This window comes from Schistocerca gregaria, chromosome 3, assembly GCF_023897955.1.
Source record: "Schistocerca gregaria isolate iqSchGreg1 chromosome 3, iqSchGreg1.2, whole genome shotgun sequence".
NCBI lineage: Eukaryota > Metazoa > Arthropoda > Insecta > Orthoptera > Acrididae > Schistocerca > Schistocerca gregaria.
In genome coordinates this window covers 317,583,663-317,601,766 of record NC_064922.1, presented here as the reverse complement: position 1 = coordinate 317,601,766, position 18,104 = coordinate 317,583,663, and the positions used below count along the sequence as shown (strand labels likewise).

Genomic DNA, 18,104 nt, shown 5'->3' with positions numbered 1-18,104 from the left:
ACTAAATTTAGTTAGTATTAAGATTCTTTTACAGGGAGTGCAGAGGAGCTGACGCTGACATCATTTAGAATTTGGTTATATCATCGTTAGTCTCACTGAACTCTTCTGAATTCTACATGTCATGTGTGTTCTGGCGTCTCCTTACCAGCAACAGGTCCCAGGTTCAAACTAGTCAATTCCCTAAAAAATACGCGCAGAGCGTCGTTGCGCGAAAGTGGTAAGGAGACACGATATAGAACAAACAGACACCACCATGAATGTTAGAGCCTCCTTTTGCCCGACTTAGTGCATCAACTCGATGTCTCCTACAGAGGTATTGAGCTATGCTGTCTGTGTAGCCGACCATAGTTGCACTTTCGGTGCAGGAGTTTGTACACGAAATTATCTCTGTATCTCGTAAATATTCTATGGAATTCGTGTCGGAGTATATGGGTAGCGAAATCATTAGCTCGAATTGTCCAGAATGTGCTTCAAATCAATGGCGAACAATCGTCACAATTGTGACATGGTGCACTGTCACCATTAAAATTCCATCGTTGTTTGGGAACATGAAGTTCATGAATGGCTGCAATATAAACATTTCAAGTCAATGATTGGTTCAGTTAACCAGATGCCCCAGTCCATTCTATGTAAGCATAGCCCACACCACTATAGAGGCACCTCCAGGTTGCACATCGCCTTGTTGACAATCTGTGTCCGTGGGTCTGCGCCACACTCGAACCCTAGCATTAGCTCTTACCACTGAAACCAGGATGCATCGGACTTGGCCACGGGAGCCCACGAAAGGCGCTGAGGAAGATGTGCTGTTGCGAGGGTAAGGTCTCCTAAATAGACCTGTTCATTTCTACAATGGTTTACATCAGTGTACACCTTGAACATTAGCTTTTTTCGACATAATCACAATTTAAGACGATTCATTTTTGTAGACTCTATGGCAGTTTTTGTATGCCCATGTGATACCAGCTCTCCGCCATGCTGTTCAGAACGTTATGAACCTCTTCTTTCACCTCGTCGTCGGAGGTGAATCTCTGGGACCACAATTAACGCTGACAGGTACTGTGAGACTCTGAAAAAACTCAAACGGGCAATTCAGAGCCGGAGAAGAGGAATGCTGACAAAGGGCGTACACATTCTCCATGACAACGTTCGCCCAAACATCGCTCGGCGAACCGTTGCTCTCTGCAACAGTTACAGTGGAACATAATAACCCACCCACACTATAGTCCTGTCTTGGCGCCCAGTGACTATCGTCTGTTCCCTAAGTTAAAAGAACATTTGGCCGGAAAGCGATTCAGCTCCGATGACTAGGTAAAAGAAGAGGTTCATAACTTTCTAAACAGCATGGCGGCGAGCTGGTGTGATATAGTCATACAAAAACTGCCACAGCGTCTACAAAAATGCATTAACAGAAATGGTGATTATGTCGAAAATAGCTAAATGTTCAATCTGTAAACTGATGTAAACCACAATAAACAGGTCTATGTACATATAAAAAATAGACCTTACTTTTGGGATTACCCTCGTAGCAAAGGCTCTCGCCTCGTTAGCCTGCTGCCATAGCCCATTAACGCAAATTTCGCCGCAATGTCCTAATGAATATGTCCAACAATGATTTATGCCGTTATTTCGCACAGTATTGCTTGTGTGTTAGCACTGACAACGCTTCGGAAACGTTAAGTGAAGGCCGTCGGCGACTGCGTTGTCTGTGGTGAGAACTAATGCCTGAAATGTGGTGTTCTCGGCACATTCTTGACTCTGTGAATCTCGGAATACCGAATACGCTAACAACTTCCGAAATGGAATAGTCCATGCTTCCTGCTCCAACTGCCATTCCGCGTTGAAAGTCTGTTAATTCTCGTCATGCGGCCATAATCAAAAATGGGTCAAATGGCTCTGAGCACAATGCGACTTAACATCGGAGGTCATCAGTCCCCTAGAACTTAGAACTACTTAAACCTAACTAACCTAAGGACATCACACACATCCATGCCCGAGGCAGTATTCGAACGTGCGACAGTAGCAGTCGCGCGGTTCCAGACTGAGGCGCCTAGAACCGCTCGGCCACCGCGGCCGGCTACGTCCATAATCAGGCCGGAAATGTTTCCATATGTATCACCTGAATACGAGTGACAACTCCGCCAATGCATTGCCCTTTTATACCTACCTCCGCCATCTTTATATGTCGAAGTCTATCCCATTTCTTTTGTCACCTAAGGTTTCCCGTGGTTATTGCAGGCAAATGCTGGGATGGTTACTTGAAAAGAGCACGGCCTATTTCCTTCTCCACCCTTGAAGCAATCGGGCTTGTGTTCTGTCTCTGAGGACATCGTTGCCGACGGGACGTCAAACTCTAATCATCAGTGTTAAATTGTTGTTGCGATTTCATTCTCAGTGACACATCTGTTTACTTTGATGAAGCCGCCAAATACTTCCTTGCTCCATGTCGTGAGACAGTTTGAGGTCTACAGCTGTGAGGTTCGTCTCGGATTGAACCTTCCCATCTCTGAACTGTTTCACCTATTTTATATTGCTGGCGTCCACTCAACACAGATCTCCATATTGCGCTCAAATCTCAGATGAATTCCAGGATCAGATATTTCCTCTTTAACGTGGAGTTTAATGACAGCACTCTATGGAATCGATACATCGATGTCAGCTGCCCACAACTCGGCTCTTGGGGAGGAATGGGCTTCCTCACGGAAAATGCCCCCGAAGAATTAATTCCGTCATAAAGGTGAAGTGTGGATGGCTGTAACGAACGCTCCTCAATCCATCACGCGGAGGATGGTCATAGCTCAATAAATTCTTTTTGCTACTTGCGCACTAGCACTTAAAACGCGAGCAAATAGTTCCTCCGTTCTGTCTGTAGACCAAAATCTATAATCTGACCAACTAATGTAGCGGAGAAAGATCGAATGGTCTTGGGCAACCATGCGAAAACACTGCTGCCATCTGAGCAGCACTTTTTTAGGTTTCTCTTAGGATCCATGCCACAGATAAAAACGAGTGAGGTGGCGCAGTGGTTACCTCACCGGACTCGTGTTCGGGAGGACGACGGTTCAAACCCTTGTCTTGCCATCCTGGTTTCGGTTTTCCGTGATATTCCTAAATCGCTTCAGGCAAATGCCGGGATGGTTCCTTCGAAAGGGCAAGGCCGACTTCCTTTCCCATCCTTCCCTAATCGGCTGAGACCGATGACCTCGCTGTTTGGGCCCCTCCCCCAAATCAACCAGCCAACCAGCCGTAGATCGCGAGGAAGATGTAAGAGTTTCACATTAACAGAACATTTGTATTTAAATAGTTGCTAAGTCAGTATTTTCTGCCTATGGAGGTTATAAAAATAAAATCTGAAACACCGTGGCGCTGTTTTTCGAAAGCTACTAATCGACCGCCTAATACAGATATGTTTTAAAGCTTGTCTTTGGTGTGCAAAATGTTGTCGATGTTGTGACAGTTTGAATTTGTTTTGCTAATCGAGCTGTATGTAGAATAGTCAACCGTAATTGAATATATGTGCGTTGTTTCTGGTAAAGGATGTTCTTCAGCACTAGAGAAGACGCCTAATTGAGTTCCTCATCCCGGCCGTCATCATTACGAAATATTATTGATGAGGGGAGAACAGCAGGCAGCACTGCGTCGCATACGCTTGCTGCCAAAGGAATATCATCAAAGTACTGTAGAAATAGATCTGCAGAAGCTGTCGGTCTTGTGCTCCGTTTGGACTGGACCAACGTGTTGTGCGTTTACCTGTTTCCCTTTCTCAAGTTGTCTTCCAGGATTTTTTTTCCTGGTGCTAAACGTGACTTTCACGTTCAACAATGCTTTCTATATGCAACAAATGTCAAGTTGCGGCTTTGCTTAGGATTGCACACGAAACTATAAATTAAAAATTCTCAGGTAGGAGGAAGGCAAGAATATCCCACAACAAATAGCGTTCATTCCTATTAAAGCTCTACGGTGTTCAGGCAATCGATCAGGTAAATGACAGGTTTTGTACTTTTTCAAATGTTGCCGAATAATTCTTAATTTTGTAATTTTGACTTTTAAATCGCTGTAGCCGTAAAGATTGACTGATGAGAAAAAGCAAATTGGTACACTTTGTAGCTGATGATGTCCATTTCAGTTTTGACTACGTGTACTCGTTGTACTATGCGCAAACCTGAATAGATTTGCTTTGATCTAATAACAAAATTAAGAATTATTCGGCAAAATGGAAAACAATTACTATTACAGTTTTTTCCATATTTACCGAAGTCTCTACCTGCATAGTTCTATTGAAAAAGAGATTTTTACCGATGCTCAACAGAGAACCTGAACTCGCTTAGGTGTTTTTTGTTGTATGAATTTGATGCTCTCAAAATATGTAATATTATTGGCATTAAGATGTTCTGCGACGACTGTGACGTTGAAAATTTATGAAGTGAACGTGTATGGGTGTTTTCTGACATTTGCTATAATTATTTCGTTACCGACTAAAGCATACAAGATTCCTTTTTCCGTTGTTGATTCAGTTCATTGCATTTAGTTGTCATGTTGGCTTAGTGAAGAAGCCGTCAACTACTCGTGATACCTTTATCTAATCAGAACGAAAGTTATGTGGCCAAAGACATTGAATATGACGTCTCGATAACGTGAGACCTTGTAAGATTATATAAACGTCAGCCGCCTGCGCGTGAAAATTGCTAGTAAAAGGCCCATCATTTGCAGAATGGAAGATATTCATTACTAAAATTTAAGGCGGCTATTGTAATTACCTGTTTTAAACATAACGAAAGAGCAGCTTGTAGGATCTCATACTACAAAATACAGGGCGGTCCGTAGGTATGGCACAGCTCTTCTAAAAGAAACACGGGAAGGTAATCAAAATTTTAAGTCAAGTAGTTTGAGGTTGAACAGTAAGCTAATTTACTAGCCGTAATATCACCAGCCGTACTATTCAAATGGAAAGAGGTCGTGCGATATGTCAGTTACACGAGAGAAACAATGGCTTCTTTCATTTGAATATAGCTTTTATTCATTCTTTAGTGCGTCGCATTTCGTACAGAACAAGGAAGACGCTGGTGATAATACACAAAGGCTACCGGACGTGCTCATCGTGTTGTCCAGCACATTGTAATGCGATTGTTAGCTGATGCACCCATTCATTACAATTTTTAACCAATAAATGTACCGACGTGTAAGCTCAGTCATCCCCTCCATGAGGTTTCACATCTTCAGCGCATGTGAAATTGCTTGTATATGTCCCTACAGATAGAAGTCTAATGTCCAGAGTAACCATAGACCTCACGATATGGCTGCCCATATCATTAACGAACCTCCGCCATGTTTCATTCTCTGGACGTAAACTCGGCCACAACGTAGAAGCACTCATTGAACCAAACGACTTTCTCACTCATCAGACCGAACGATTTTTCTTCCATTGCTCCAAAGTCCAGGTTTTATGGCTTTGATACAACATTTTCCTGTTATGGGCATTTGCATCACTGATAAGTGGCTATGGAATTCCAGCACCCCCCTGTAGTTCCCTGTTTATGGAATTTCCTTTCTTGTTGTATGGGTGCTGTCAGGATTCGAGAGTGCGTCGTTCAGTTCTGCAGCGACTTTCGCAGCTGTCGTCCCTTTCTTTTTCGTCACAATTCCCTTAAATGAGCCTCTGCCACTATCAGTCAATACACACTTTCATCAGAGTTGTAACCCAACGGATAATGCTTTTCCTCTTTCCGTGTGTGCAATGTAAATCTTCGATATGGGGCTTCTTGAAACACCAAACGCTTCGTGTACCTTGGTTACGGAAGCATTCACAGTACGAGCAGCAACAATTTGTCCACGTTCAAATTCACTTAGCTCCTACGTAATGCACTCACAACTGCGCAGAACACTGTTCTCCCCTCGACTGTTACTTGCAAGGTACTGAGGACATTGCACAGGTTAGCATTTGCATTTATGTTCAAGCACGCATTTCTTGTGGTGTTTCCATATTTTTGTCCAATCCTCGTAGCTTCATCCATAAACAGTACATGATAGGGAATACGATGGTTTCCGTCCAACTTGCATGTCTCCTATTCACCGCACTGAACTCAACAATCTCGAGCGCCCTCGATCCGATGTAAAATTTGCACTTGGCAAGGAGTGGTCCAGCTTATCACATGTTATTCAGTGTATTATTATTATTCAGTGTATTATTCATGGATTCATCGCTTGACGATAACGATTTTGTATGTCACCTAACATGATGTGAATAGTTTTATGTGAGTTTATGACTTTGTTACATGTATGTTGCTGTTAACATTTACATCATTTAACAGATTCGTGATAGTATAGGCCAGCAATGTTACTTTTGTATTCTTTTATTTGGTATATAAGAACATGTTGACGATCAGACGACTGAAACTGTTTGCATAAATAAAGTACATTTTCAGCGACTCAAAGCGGTAATATGAAAATTTTCAAATGGCTACATAGATTTTTCTCCTCCCTCATCTCATGCCACTTCACTATAAATTTCTATTCATCCACCACTTTTTGCTTTAGTAGGGTGGTTCCACACCTATAAGCTAACGTGTATAGCCAGCTTCATGTAAGTAATCGTAAATACAAATGATATGGACAGCCCATTGATAAAGGCATTGAATTCTCTTGAAATTGACAGCGCACATTTGCTGTTGAGAAAGAACGCAACCGACACTGCGAATGAAATATTGTCGGCAGTTCGTGGTCTAGTGCTTAGCACCGCTGTCTCTAGATCACCAGCTGCCGTATTCCATTCCTGACCAGATCGGCTGTTTTCTTCGCTCTGGAACCGGCTGTTTGGGTTGTGTTACTCATTTCATCTTAAGTTAATCGGTGCTCAAGTCTTCGAAGTGCTTCAAGTAAAAAAGACTTACACCCGGCTGCCATCTACTCCAGACGAGGTCTCCCGGCCAGTAATGTCATACCATCATTTAAGCAGAATAGTTCCTCGTGTCCCGCGCCTGGCGTCTTATCTGGCCTTGCACTGATCGTTGGCGGGATAGTCGTGTGCAGAATTGCCGAGAGGCGCGACATTCCAGCATATGATCATAGCTACGCTGAGAGCGCTCATCACTTGGGCATATGCATATATAAAGTCACAGGCCAACAGAGATAAGCATAGCAGCAGGAGTACTACCGTTGAGTGCTCGAAGCATGGTAAAAGATCGCCTACACTGGTGAATATGGTTGTTCTTATTTCTCAAGCTATATAATTCCTTTGTGCAACCCGCCAGTTTGGTTCCATTGCACGTCAAAATGAGTTGTCTAATTTGAGCTCAACAGAAAACGAGAGAGGCGATCCCTAGACGCCTGCCTCTATAACAATTAGAAAATAACGCAACTATCTTACTTATATTTTAAGCTCAAAAAATATTGTTTGGAACCAGCTGTGAGCGAAGTCTTCTCTTCAAATCAATCGTACACTGGCAATACTCTTCCTAAGGATATCTTCCTGGGAAACCGAAACTGTGTGGTGAACGGTGACTCGAACACATATTTTTAATTTGTTATCGACTGAAATGTACACACAAGATCCACTACCTGCTGTCACACCATCACTTTGCTAGTAACTCTCCCCGCAGTATGCTCTCTTCCAAATTTGCTAGTCCAACAAGATAAGCAGAAGAACTTCTGAGACGTTTGGGAGGTATGAGAAATACCCTGGCAGAATCGAAGCTGTGAGGGCGAATCGTGACCCGTATCTCGGTGGCTCAGTGGATACAAGAGCTGCTTGAGAAATGCAAATATCTAGGTTCGAGTCCTGGAACACAGTTTCAGTCTTTGTGTAAGATTCAAAATAGAGCACATTAAGCAGTAGAATGAAAAGTTTATTCTGGAAAATTCCTCTTGTCAGAAAGTGTTTTTCCCAGTCAGTATGTTGGTATTACGTGTGGTGATACCTACCGACAGCTCTACGCATCGAGTAGTAAGCTGGCTCATAAAAATCAACCTGTTAAAGGGACGGGCCCTCCGAGAAGTATCACCTTAAGGTGCTAGCCAGCAGCGATATTACCGACCAGTGCTCGAGGAGAACTACACGGACACTCTTCTGCCAAAATATCTATACAGTCAGTGTGGACCCTATGTTCGAAGAGGCCAGGTCTACCCTGTATCGAGCCCAGTTTGTTCCTAGGTTCTACATCTACTACATCTACATCCATACTCCGCAAGCCACCTGACGGTGTGTGGCGGAGGGTACCCTGAGTGCCTCTATCGGTTCTCCCTTCTATTCCAGTCTCGTATTGTACGTGGAAAGAAGGATTGTCGGTATGCTTCTGTGTGGGCTCTAATCTCTCTGATTTTATCCTCATGGTCTCTTCGCGAGATATACGTAGGAGGGAGCAATATACTGCTTGACCCTTCGGTGAAGGTATGTTCTTGAAACTTTAACAAAAGCCCGTACCGAGCTACTGAGCGTCTCTCCTGCAGAGTCTTCCACTGGAATTTATCTATCATCCCCGTAACGCTTTCGCGATTACTAAATGATCCTGTAACGAAGCGCGCTGCTCTCCGTTGGATCTTCTCTATCTCTTCTATCAACCCTACCTGGTGCGGATCCCACACTGCTGATCAGTATTCAAGCATTGGGCGAACAAGCGTACTGTAACCTACTTCCTTTGTTGTCGGATTGCATTTCCTTAGGATTCTTCCAATGAATCTGTCTGCTTTACCGACGATCAACTTTATATGATCATTCCATTTTAAATCACTCCTAATGAGTACTCCCAGATAATTTATGGAATTAACTGCTTCCAGTTGCTGACCTGCTATTTTGTAGCTAAATGATGAGGGACCTATCTTTCTATGTATTCGCATCACATTACACTTGTCTACATTGAGATTCAATTGCCATTCCGTGCACCATGCGTCAATTCGCTGCAGATCCTCCTGCATTTCAGTGCAATTTTCCATTGTTGCAACCTCTCGATACACCACAGCATCATCTGCAAAAAGCCTCAGTGAACTTCCGATGTCATCCACCAGGTCATTTATGTATATTGTGAATAGCAACGGTCCTATGACACTCCCCTGCGGCACACCTGAAATCACTCTTACTTCGGAAGACTTCTCTCCATTGAGAATGACATGCTGCGTTCTGTTATCTAGGAACTCCTCAATCCAATCACACAATTGGTCTGATAGTCCGTATGCTCTTACTTTGTTCATTAAACGACTGTGGGGAACTGTGTCAAACGCCTTGCGGAAGTCAAGAAATACGGCATCTACCTGTGAACCCGAGTCTAACGCCCTCTGAGTCTCGTGGACGAATAGCACGAGCTGGGTTTCACACGACCGTCTTCTTCGAAACCCATGCTGATTCCTACAGAGTAGATTTCTAGTCTCCAGAAAAGTCATTATACTCGAACATAATACGTGTTCCAAAATTCTACAACTGATCGACGTTAGAGATATAGGTCTATAGTTCTGCACATCAGTTCGACATCCCTTCTTGAAAACGGGGATGACCTGTGCCCTTTTCCAATCCTTTGGAACGCTTCGCTCTTCTAGAGACCTACGGTACACCGCTGCAAGAAGGAGGGCAAGTTCCTTCGCGTAAAATCTAACTGGTATCCCATCATGTCCAGCGGCCTTTCCTCTTCTGAGCGATTTTGTTTCTCTATCCCTCTGTCGTCTATTTCGATACCTAGCATTTTGTCATCTGTGCGACAATCTAGAGAAGGAACTACAGTGCAGTCTTCCTCTGTGAAACAGCTTTGGAAGAAGACATTTAGTATTTCGGGCTTTAGTCTGTCATCCTCTGTTTCAGTACCATTTTGGCCACAGAGTGTCTGGACATTTTGTTTTGATCCACGTACCGCTTTGTCATAGGACCAAAATTTCTTAGGATTTTCTGCCAAGTCAGTACATAGAACTTTACTTTCGAATTCATTGAACGCCTCTCGCATAGCCATCTTCACACTACATTTCGCTTCGCGTAATTTTTGTTTGTCTGCAAGGCTTTGGCTATGTTTATGTTTGCTGTGAAGTTCCCTTTGCTTCCGCAGCAGTTTTCTAACTCGGTTGTTGTACCACGGTGGCTCTTTTCCATCTCTTACAATCTTGCTTGGCACATATTCATCTAACGCATATTGTACTATGGTTTTGAACTTTGTCCACTGATCTTCAACACTATCTGTACTCGAGACAAAACTTTTGTGTTGAGCCATCAAGTACTCTGAAATCTGCATTTTGTCACTATTGCTAAACAGAAAAATCTTCCTACCTTTTTTAATATTTCTATTTACGGTGGAAATCATCGATGCAGTAACCGCTTAATGATAGCTGATTCCCTGTTCTGCATTAACTGATTCAAATAGTTCTGGCCTGTTTGTCACCAGAAGGTCTAATATGTTATCGCCACGAGTCGGTTCTATGTTTAACTGCTCAAGGTAGTTTTCAGATAAACCACCCGTTATGAACGTTTGAGTCTCCCAGTCTATACCCGCCAAATTAAAATCTCCACCCAGAACTATAATATGGTGGGGAAATCTACTCGAAATATTTTCCAAATTATTCTTCAGGTGCTCAGCCACAACAGCTGCTGAGCCCGGGGGCCTATAGAGACATCCAATTACCATGTCTGAGCCTGCTTTAACCGTGGCCTTCACCCAAATCATTTCACAATTCGGATCTCCGTGAATTTCCTTCGATACTATTGCACTTCTTATCGCTATAAACACGCCTCCCCCTTCACTGTCCAGCCTGTCTCAGGCAGGACCCAAGAAACTCACGGGATTCGCACTGGCGAAACTTCAGTCACCGCGTTTGGCGATTCGTCGCTGGGATTGATCACCTCTTCCTCACATTTACCTTGCAAGTTACGACCATTCCCCTTTTACGAGATATTGCTTAGTGCAGTGCTTTGGAGGTAAACACCGTGCGATCTACCCAAGATCTTCGTTGTGGACGAAAACATATCTCGAATGGAAGTAAATGGCTCAAATGGCTCTAAGCACTATGGGACTTAACATCTGAGGTCATCAGTCCCCTAGACTTAGAACTACGTAAACCTAACTAACCTAAGGACATCACAGAGATCCATGTCCGAGGCAGGATTCGAAACTGCAACCGCAGCAGCCGCGTGGTTCCGGACTGAAGCGCCTAGAACCGCTCGGGCACTTCGGCCTGCTTGAAGTAAATACTACAGTGTGTATGGCCGTGACGTCCCAGCTTGCACCCAAAGTGCGCAACCTATTATCATGTTATCTGGGTACGAACTGGGTGCGACTTACGTCCAACCAACGTGAAATGCTAAGCAAGACGGAACACTGCTTGACACAAAGGAGTCACATCCATCTACATATACGTACATACTCTGCAGACCACTGTGAAATGCACAGGGTATTTAGCGTAGTACCACATGTGAGGGTTTCTCGCCATTCCGATTACCGGGTAAGGTGGCCCAGTTGTTAGCACACTGGACTTGTATTCGGGGGGATGACGGTTCAAATTCGTGACTGGCCATCCTGATTTAGGTCTTCCAAGATTCTCTTCAGTCGCACCGGGCAAACACCGGAATGAATCCTTTGGAAAGGCACGGCCAATTTCATTCCCCGTGCTTGTAACAATCGAACTTTTGCTCCCTCTCTAACGATTTCCATGTCGATGGGTCGATAAATCCTAAGAATGACTGCTAAAATGCCTCCCCGAATTCTGTACTTAGTCTAATACTGCCTTCACAATCCCTGAAAACGCCATCCACCGGGAATTGAAGAATATATCTAAATTTTTCATTTATTACGGGTTCTCAAAATTTAATAAGTAGGGTTTCGCTGAATAATTTTCGTCTAGCATAAAGAATCAGACATTCAGGTTTTTAAAAATGTCCTCGACTTTAAGGGAAGACGTGCGCGAAGTTGCAATACTTTGAAAAAAAAAAAAAAAAAAAAGCCTTATAAAGCCCAAAGTTTTCAAGGTAATGTAGCTAAATTTGGGACAGTCATTAAGGAATGTTGTATTCATACACACATACGTTTTCTGCTTATCGAACTAACACTTTTTAATTATCAACATTTTAATTGTTTTCAACAAGAAGAGCACAGATGTTCCTTTTTTGATAAATCTGTCCGAACGAAAGTAATGTATATTTGTACAAAATTTGATTCAGCGTTATTATAAATGTCTGTGGAACAGAATATTGATATCTTGTTTTGCTAGATGTACAGTTCTCCAAATATCAGTAAAAAATATAGCAAATCTTAGGGCTCTTTTCTTACGTGGCTGCCTTACTATTGTAGTAAATGAAAATACCTTACGCAGAATGTTTCATTATAGTATTGACTAATTGCATGCAAATCTAAGCCTATAATGTCAGTGAATTGTGAGGAAAACGGACCTATATTTGCCAATATGTAAATTGCGGGAAACCTGAATCAAAGATTCGACTGTGTTTGTATTTGGCCTTTCCTTATCTGAGTGAATTAGTGCAAACCATATGCGCTCTCCTCTTTATACTCAAGCAGTCTTCTTTTTGCTTGTCCTCTTAGGTTAACCTGATTTTCAAATTAGGTGACAATAATGTCAGCTGCATCAATACTGTTGTCGATTTCCTTGAATATCGACAGTGTGTATGCTCTTGGATCAAATCCTAGGCTCTGTAGAATTGGTAGAGAGCCAAGATTCAAAAAATGTTCAAATGTGTGGGAAATCTTATGGGACTTAACTGCTAAGGTCATCAGGTCCTAAGTTGACACACTACGTAACCTAAATTATACAAAGGACAAACACACACACACACCCATGCCCGAGGGAGGACCAGCCGCACAGTCCATGACTGCAGCGCCTCAGACCGCTCGGTTACAGCCAAGACTAGCACAGTTGAAAACTAAACAAGCATCATACGCTGCAGCCTCATCAGTGGTTCTGGAAACAAACGTTAACTTGGGGCAGGGTTTCCCTATCAGAAAGTTGTAAACGTTGGGTAGGATTTTGAGTTTTTCATGCATATATTTTGGTAGAAGTTATGGATCTGCTAAACATCGGATATTGCCCACATTGTGACTGCATAAAACTAGAAGAAGACACCGCAAAGATAAACAACATGATGAAAAACAGAACAACAATGGGGCATGGGCCGGTGCAATCTTTTGTTGTTATTTTTATCACACTTGGAAGTGGAATTGGTTGGTTGGTTGGTTGGCTGGTTGGTTGGTTGGTTGGTTTGGGGAAGGAGACCAGAGAGCGTGGTCATCGGTCTCATCGGATTAGGGAAAGATGGGGAAGGAAGTCGGCCGTGCCCTTTCAAGGGAACCATCCCGGCATTTGCCTGGAGTGATTTAGGGAAATCACGGAAAACCTAAATCAGGATGGCCGGACGCGGGACTGAACCGTCGTCCTCCCGAATGCGAGTCCAGTGTCTAACCACTGCGCCACCTCGCTCGGTGGAAGTGGAATTGTAACGTAATATTCAGGAACTGAAATGAAGATACAAGACAAAAATTTTCACTATATTGGTCGCTTTCGTGTACGCCCCCCCCCCCCCTTTTAATAAACCTTCACGAAGACGGCGATTCAAATTCGTGTCGGGCATCCACATTCACGCTTAACATTGTTTCCCGAAAACGCTTAATGAAAATACGGGGATGATTCCTTTGAAAAGGACCCGGCCGATTTCCTTTCCATACACGGGCTTGCCCTTTGTAACGACCTCGTTGTCGACGGGAAGTTGAACTGTAATCTCTCTTTATAACATAGGGTGCTGAGACGACTAACAGAAGTTACGAATATCGCTAGTCCACTTGTCAGAGAAAGACGTAAGAGAGGGCGCCGCAAACACACTGAATCTTCGCTCACCTTTGGCTCTGACAGTGCTGGGCAGCGTATCGCTTATTATCCAATCCTTGAACATAACGAGCCCGATATGCACGTGGCATCTGTCACGACACACATCATCTCCAGAACTTCACACATCGATAATCGATTGTGCTAGTGACGCAAAGGTTTTAAAGATTATAACAACGCAGTAAGCAAGAAACGTTTACGTCAGTTCTAACTGCTGATCACTCCGAAGAGTCCACAGACAAGAGAGGGATTTGGCAGTTTAGTGCACCGCGACAAGCGGAGATATACAGTTTGTCGTGTCAGTGGCGTCCTTGCGAGGCCGATAAAGTGTGCGGCCGCTACACATACCTAATTCCGCTATCTGCGTGAGGAGACCGCTGGGACGTCAGTACACAGCCGCGGCCGACACCAGTGAGACATCGCCAGATGGTACGTGCTCTCCCGGCTGGCGCCACCGCTTCTCCCGTCTGTGTGTTACCGTGTCTGTTTGTTGCTTGTTACTCGTCCTAATATCGCACGTGTGGGACTGAGCTCCGCGTTTCACTTGTTGCTCTCGTCCGTTTGTTGTTAGAGTAACGTACGTTCTAGTACAGCTGTGCGTGTTTGGAAAGTGGTACTCGAGTATTGTCCTCCTCTAAACGCTCTCTCGTGAGATAAAAGATGACTGAAGTGAAATTAAATTTGCAAACGATACCTAGTTTCTGCGTAATTAGAAAGTCGTGCTCAGTGAAGCTCGCAAGTAATTTGTAGTTTACGTTTGTTCTCATTCTGTTAGACCTAAACAGGCTGTCCCAGGATTAATGGTCAGCACTCAGGGGTAAGACAGGACGATTATTCAAAGGAAAAAAGTCCGCTAGACAAGGGTCCTATAATTTATACCTCAATATCTATGACCACTTGTTCAGTAGGAGAGATATTTTTCACAATAGCGAAGATGAAGTAGTGCTCATAGCTCATAAGGTGCGCATTTTAGAGCCCACGTTTCCTAGATTTTTTTCCATCGTATGATCTTCCTATCGTGTCCCTGAATATTGATAATTTTTTTCTTGGGATACCCTATACATACAGGATGGGCAAAGTAAAATTTGCCCGGTGAAATTTCGTGCTCCTTAAGATATGAACCAACTTACATCATCTTCCCAGGTACGGGTGGCGTTACTTGGGTTGTCTGTCTTAATGTGCATGAAGTATGTTATGGGCCAGTTTTGTTTTGCCTAGCCGGTACAATGCTGACGTACGGAAACGACTGCAGAAGCTGCAGATAATTTGAAGATGAAAATACCCATTGCATTTTTGTTTGACGGACAGGTTAGTTAACAATTTTCTTAGAAGATTTTTCTTTCTTTATAGGAAAGACATTTGGAAACCGCCTGTGACCTGAACAGGCAGCCTTACGCCGTGTCGGCACAGGTATTAGGGAATGTCGTGCACAAGGAAAAGATAAGCGCTGCAGGACAAGCCCAGAGAAAGTCCGGTGCTTCTGAAGTTACTTCCCATCTTTCCTTGCTTCACCAGTGAAAATTTTCGTGCATTTTGCGACGAACATACTTCTTTTACATGATACAACTTCAGTAAATCTTCATAAGCTGATCATTTCACTTGCGTGGATCTCTGTAATCTGCCAATAACTAGGCGTATTCTATACAGTTACACGCGTAGCAACTTTTTGTATCTCTTTATATTATTTTCTAAGAAATTGTTTTCGCTTCGACTGCCAAATTTAACAAAATTACCTAACATCGATATTAATTAGTTTAATGTTCGCCCAGTTTGTTTTGGTGAGCTACATAAACATTGTGATAGCACCGCAAATATTAGCTTGCATGAACCCCCAGTAAGGGAACTACATATTCAGTTACTTAGTGGCTCGTCCCACGGACCAATAGCTTTAGCTTACATTATTCTATGGATCTGATGAAAAGGAGGGGGGGGGGGGGGGGAAGACACACATACATTACGTTTGCGAAACTAAGCTAAATCTACGTGTTTATGGGACGAGCCACTAAGTAATTCATTATGTAATTCGTTTAGTTGCATGCCTGCCATTACTGTTGAAATTGTACGTGAGTGTTCATGCAACATTACGAACTCGATTTATACCCTGAAATATGTCCCAAGACGTTGAATAACGCTGAATTACACGGAAGTAACGGAATTGAGTTTTGAACTTCCTCAAAGTGTAGCAAAATCGAGCCTTGATAGGTTCAATTTGTGCAGGAGTGATGTTTGTCATTTGTTGCGTACACTAATAACCTGAAATGGTTCAAATGGCTCTGAGCACTATGGGACTTAACATCTATGGTCATCAGTCCCCTACAACTCAGAACTACTTAAACCTAACTAACCTAAGGACATCACACAACACCCAGTCATCACGAGGCAGAGAAAATCCCTGACCCCGCCGGGAATCGAACCCGGGACCCCGTGCTCGGGAAGCGAGAACGCTACCGCGAGACCACGAGCTGCGGACATTAACCTGAAAGTAGCGAGCTTGTACAATGGAGGCATTAATTTACGACGTCTCCGTCTCTGCCGCCATGTAGATCGTAGAGGTGCATTAGCATTGCCTTATCTGTATTGCTGAAAAGTTGTTACGAAAGATAAATATAAGATCGGTAAGACTATGTAGCATAGACCTTACCAAATTGCAATACAAACGAATGGAACACGTTCTTTGTGAAGCAGTTATTAAGTATTCAAATATGGAGAAAGGGTACCTGAGGTTGAATTTTTGAACAAAGGAAAAGTGTAATATAATGAATTTTAGAAGGCCAAATATATGAAAATTTTAGCATAAAGCGTAAAAAAAATCTGATATGGAAAGCAACCACTGTCGCTAAGCACAGACATCGAATTAGGACATTTAACATCTCCTCCGAACATAATGGCACTAAAGTATATGAATATAAATATACAAAATGTCGCTAAATAGCCTTACGAGTGAGAGAATATGTAAGTCACCTGAATTTACATATATTTAAATCAGAGACGGATACCGACCACCACGTGTTCTGATACAGTCGTAAGCGAGATACAAAGCACGACATTCACCTTCATTTACTTGTTTCGCAGGGTCGCCATTGTTACAATCTGATTTGGCATGGTTAATTTAAAAGGGTGGCAGGATGCCCATCGTGCCGCAACCCCATACCCCCTGGGATGGAATCAGTGTATCCTAGCTGTCTGCGTCTAGTGTAAACCATGAAAGAGTGCGAACGTGTTTCAAATGTCTGCGAGCCGAGTAACTGAGGTGGGATCAGGGGACCTGCTCGGTATTCACCTAGGGGATGTGGAAAACAGCCTAAAAACCACATCCAGGCTGTCCGGTACACCGGCCCACGTTGTTAATCCGCCGGACGGATTCGATGCGGGGCCGGCGCGCCAACCCGAGTCCAGGAAGCAGCGCATTAGCGCTCTCGGCTTACCTGGCGGGTAACCAGAGCACGACATTATGCACGGTAATGTCGAAATGTAAAATGCTACGCGAAAAGGACGTCATTTTACAGAACTTAAACACCCCCATTGTTTCTTGTCATGTGAATACAACCCGAATGCTCACTACTTGCTGTAACCTCACGGCCCGTATCTCGTGGTGGTGCGGTAGCGCTCTCACTTCCCACACCCGGGTTCCCGGGTTCGATTTCCGGCGGGGTCAGGGATTTTCTCTGCCTCTTGATGGCTGGGTGTTGTGTGATGTCCTTAGGTTAGTTATGTTAAGTAATTCTAAGTTCTAGGGGACTGATGACCATAGATGTTAAGTCCCATAGTCCTCAGAGCCATTTGAATTTTTTTGACGAATCACGTAAACAGTAAAGAGGTATTCTACAAAGAACCCATCAAACACTGAGGTTACAAAAGTCACGGGAAACTTCCCCAATATCGTGTCGGACCTCCTTTTGCCCGGTGTAGTGCAGCAACTTGACGTGGATTGTACTCAACAGGTCTAAAAATGTTCAAACGTGTGAAATCTTATGGGACTTAACTGCTAAGGTCATCAGTTCCTAAGCTTACACACTACTTAACCTAAATTATCCTAAGGACAAACACACACACACACACACACACACACACACACACACACACACACACACACACACACACACACACACACACACACATGCCCGAGGGAGGACTTGAGCCTCCGCCGGGACCAACCGCACAGTCCATGACTGCAGCGCCTGAGACCGGTCGGCTAATCCCGCGCGGCTCAGCAGGTCTTTGGAAGTCCCCCGCAGAAATACGAGTATTGAGCCATGCTGCTTCAATAGCCGCCCAAAATTTCGAAAGTGTTCCCGGTTCAGGATTTTGTGCAT

General features: G+C 43.6%; 1 protein-coding gene across 4 annotated transcripts in view; it reads left to right on the top strand.

Annotated features, from left to right (window-relative positions):
• The window catches only part of LOC126353877 (phospholipid phosphatase 1-like), a 727,736-nt gene that overhangs the window by 394,103 nt on the left and 315,529 nt on the right, over positions 1–18,104 (top strand). Inside the window, exons 1-2 of one of the 4 annotated variants that reach the window (XM_050003069.1) lie at positions 14,211–14,220; positions 15,142–15,201. The exons of 2 other annotated variants lie outside the window; for them this stretch is intronic. In XM_050003069.1, coding sequence (XP_049859026.1) covers positions 14,218–14,220; positions 15,142–15,201 — 63 coding nt within the window. In that variant the 5' untranslated portion in view covers positions 14,211–14,217. Of the gene's footprint in view, positions 1–13,996; positions 14,221–15,141; positions 15,202–18,104 lie in introns of those variants that run through there. One more of the 4 variants, XM_050003070.1, reaches the window with a different exon arrangement.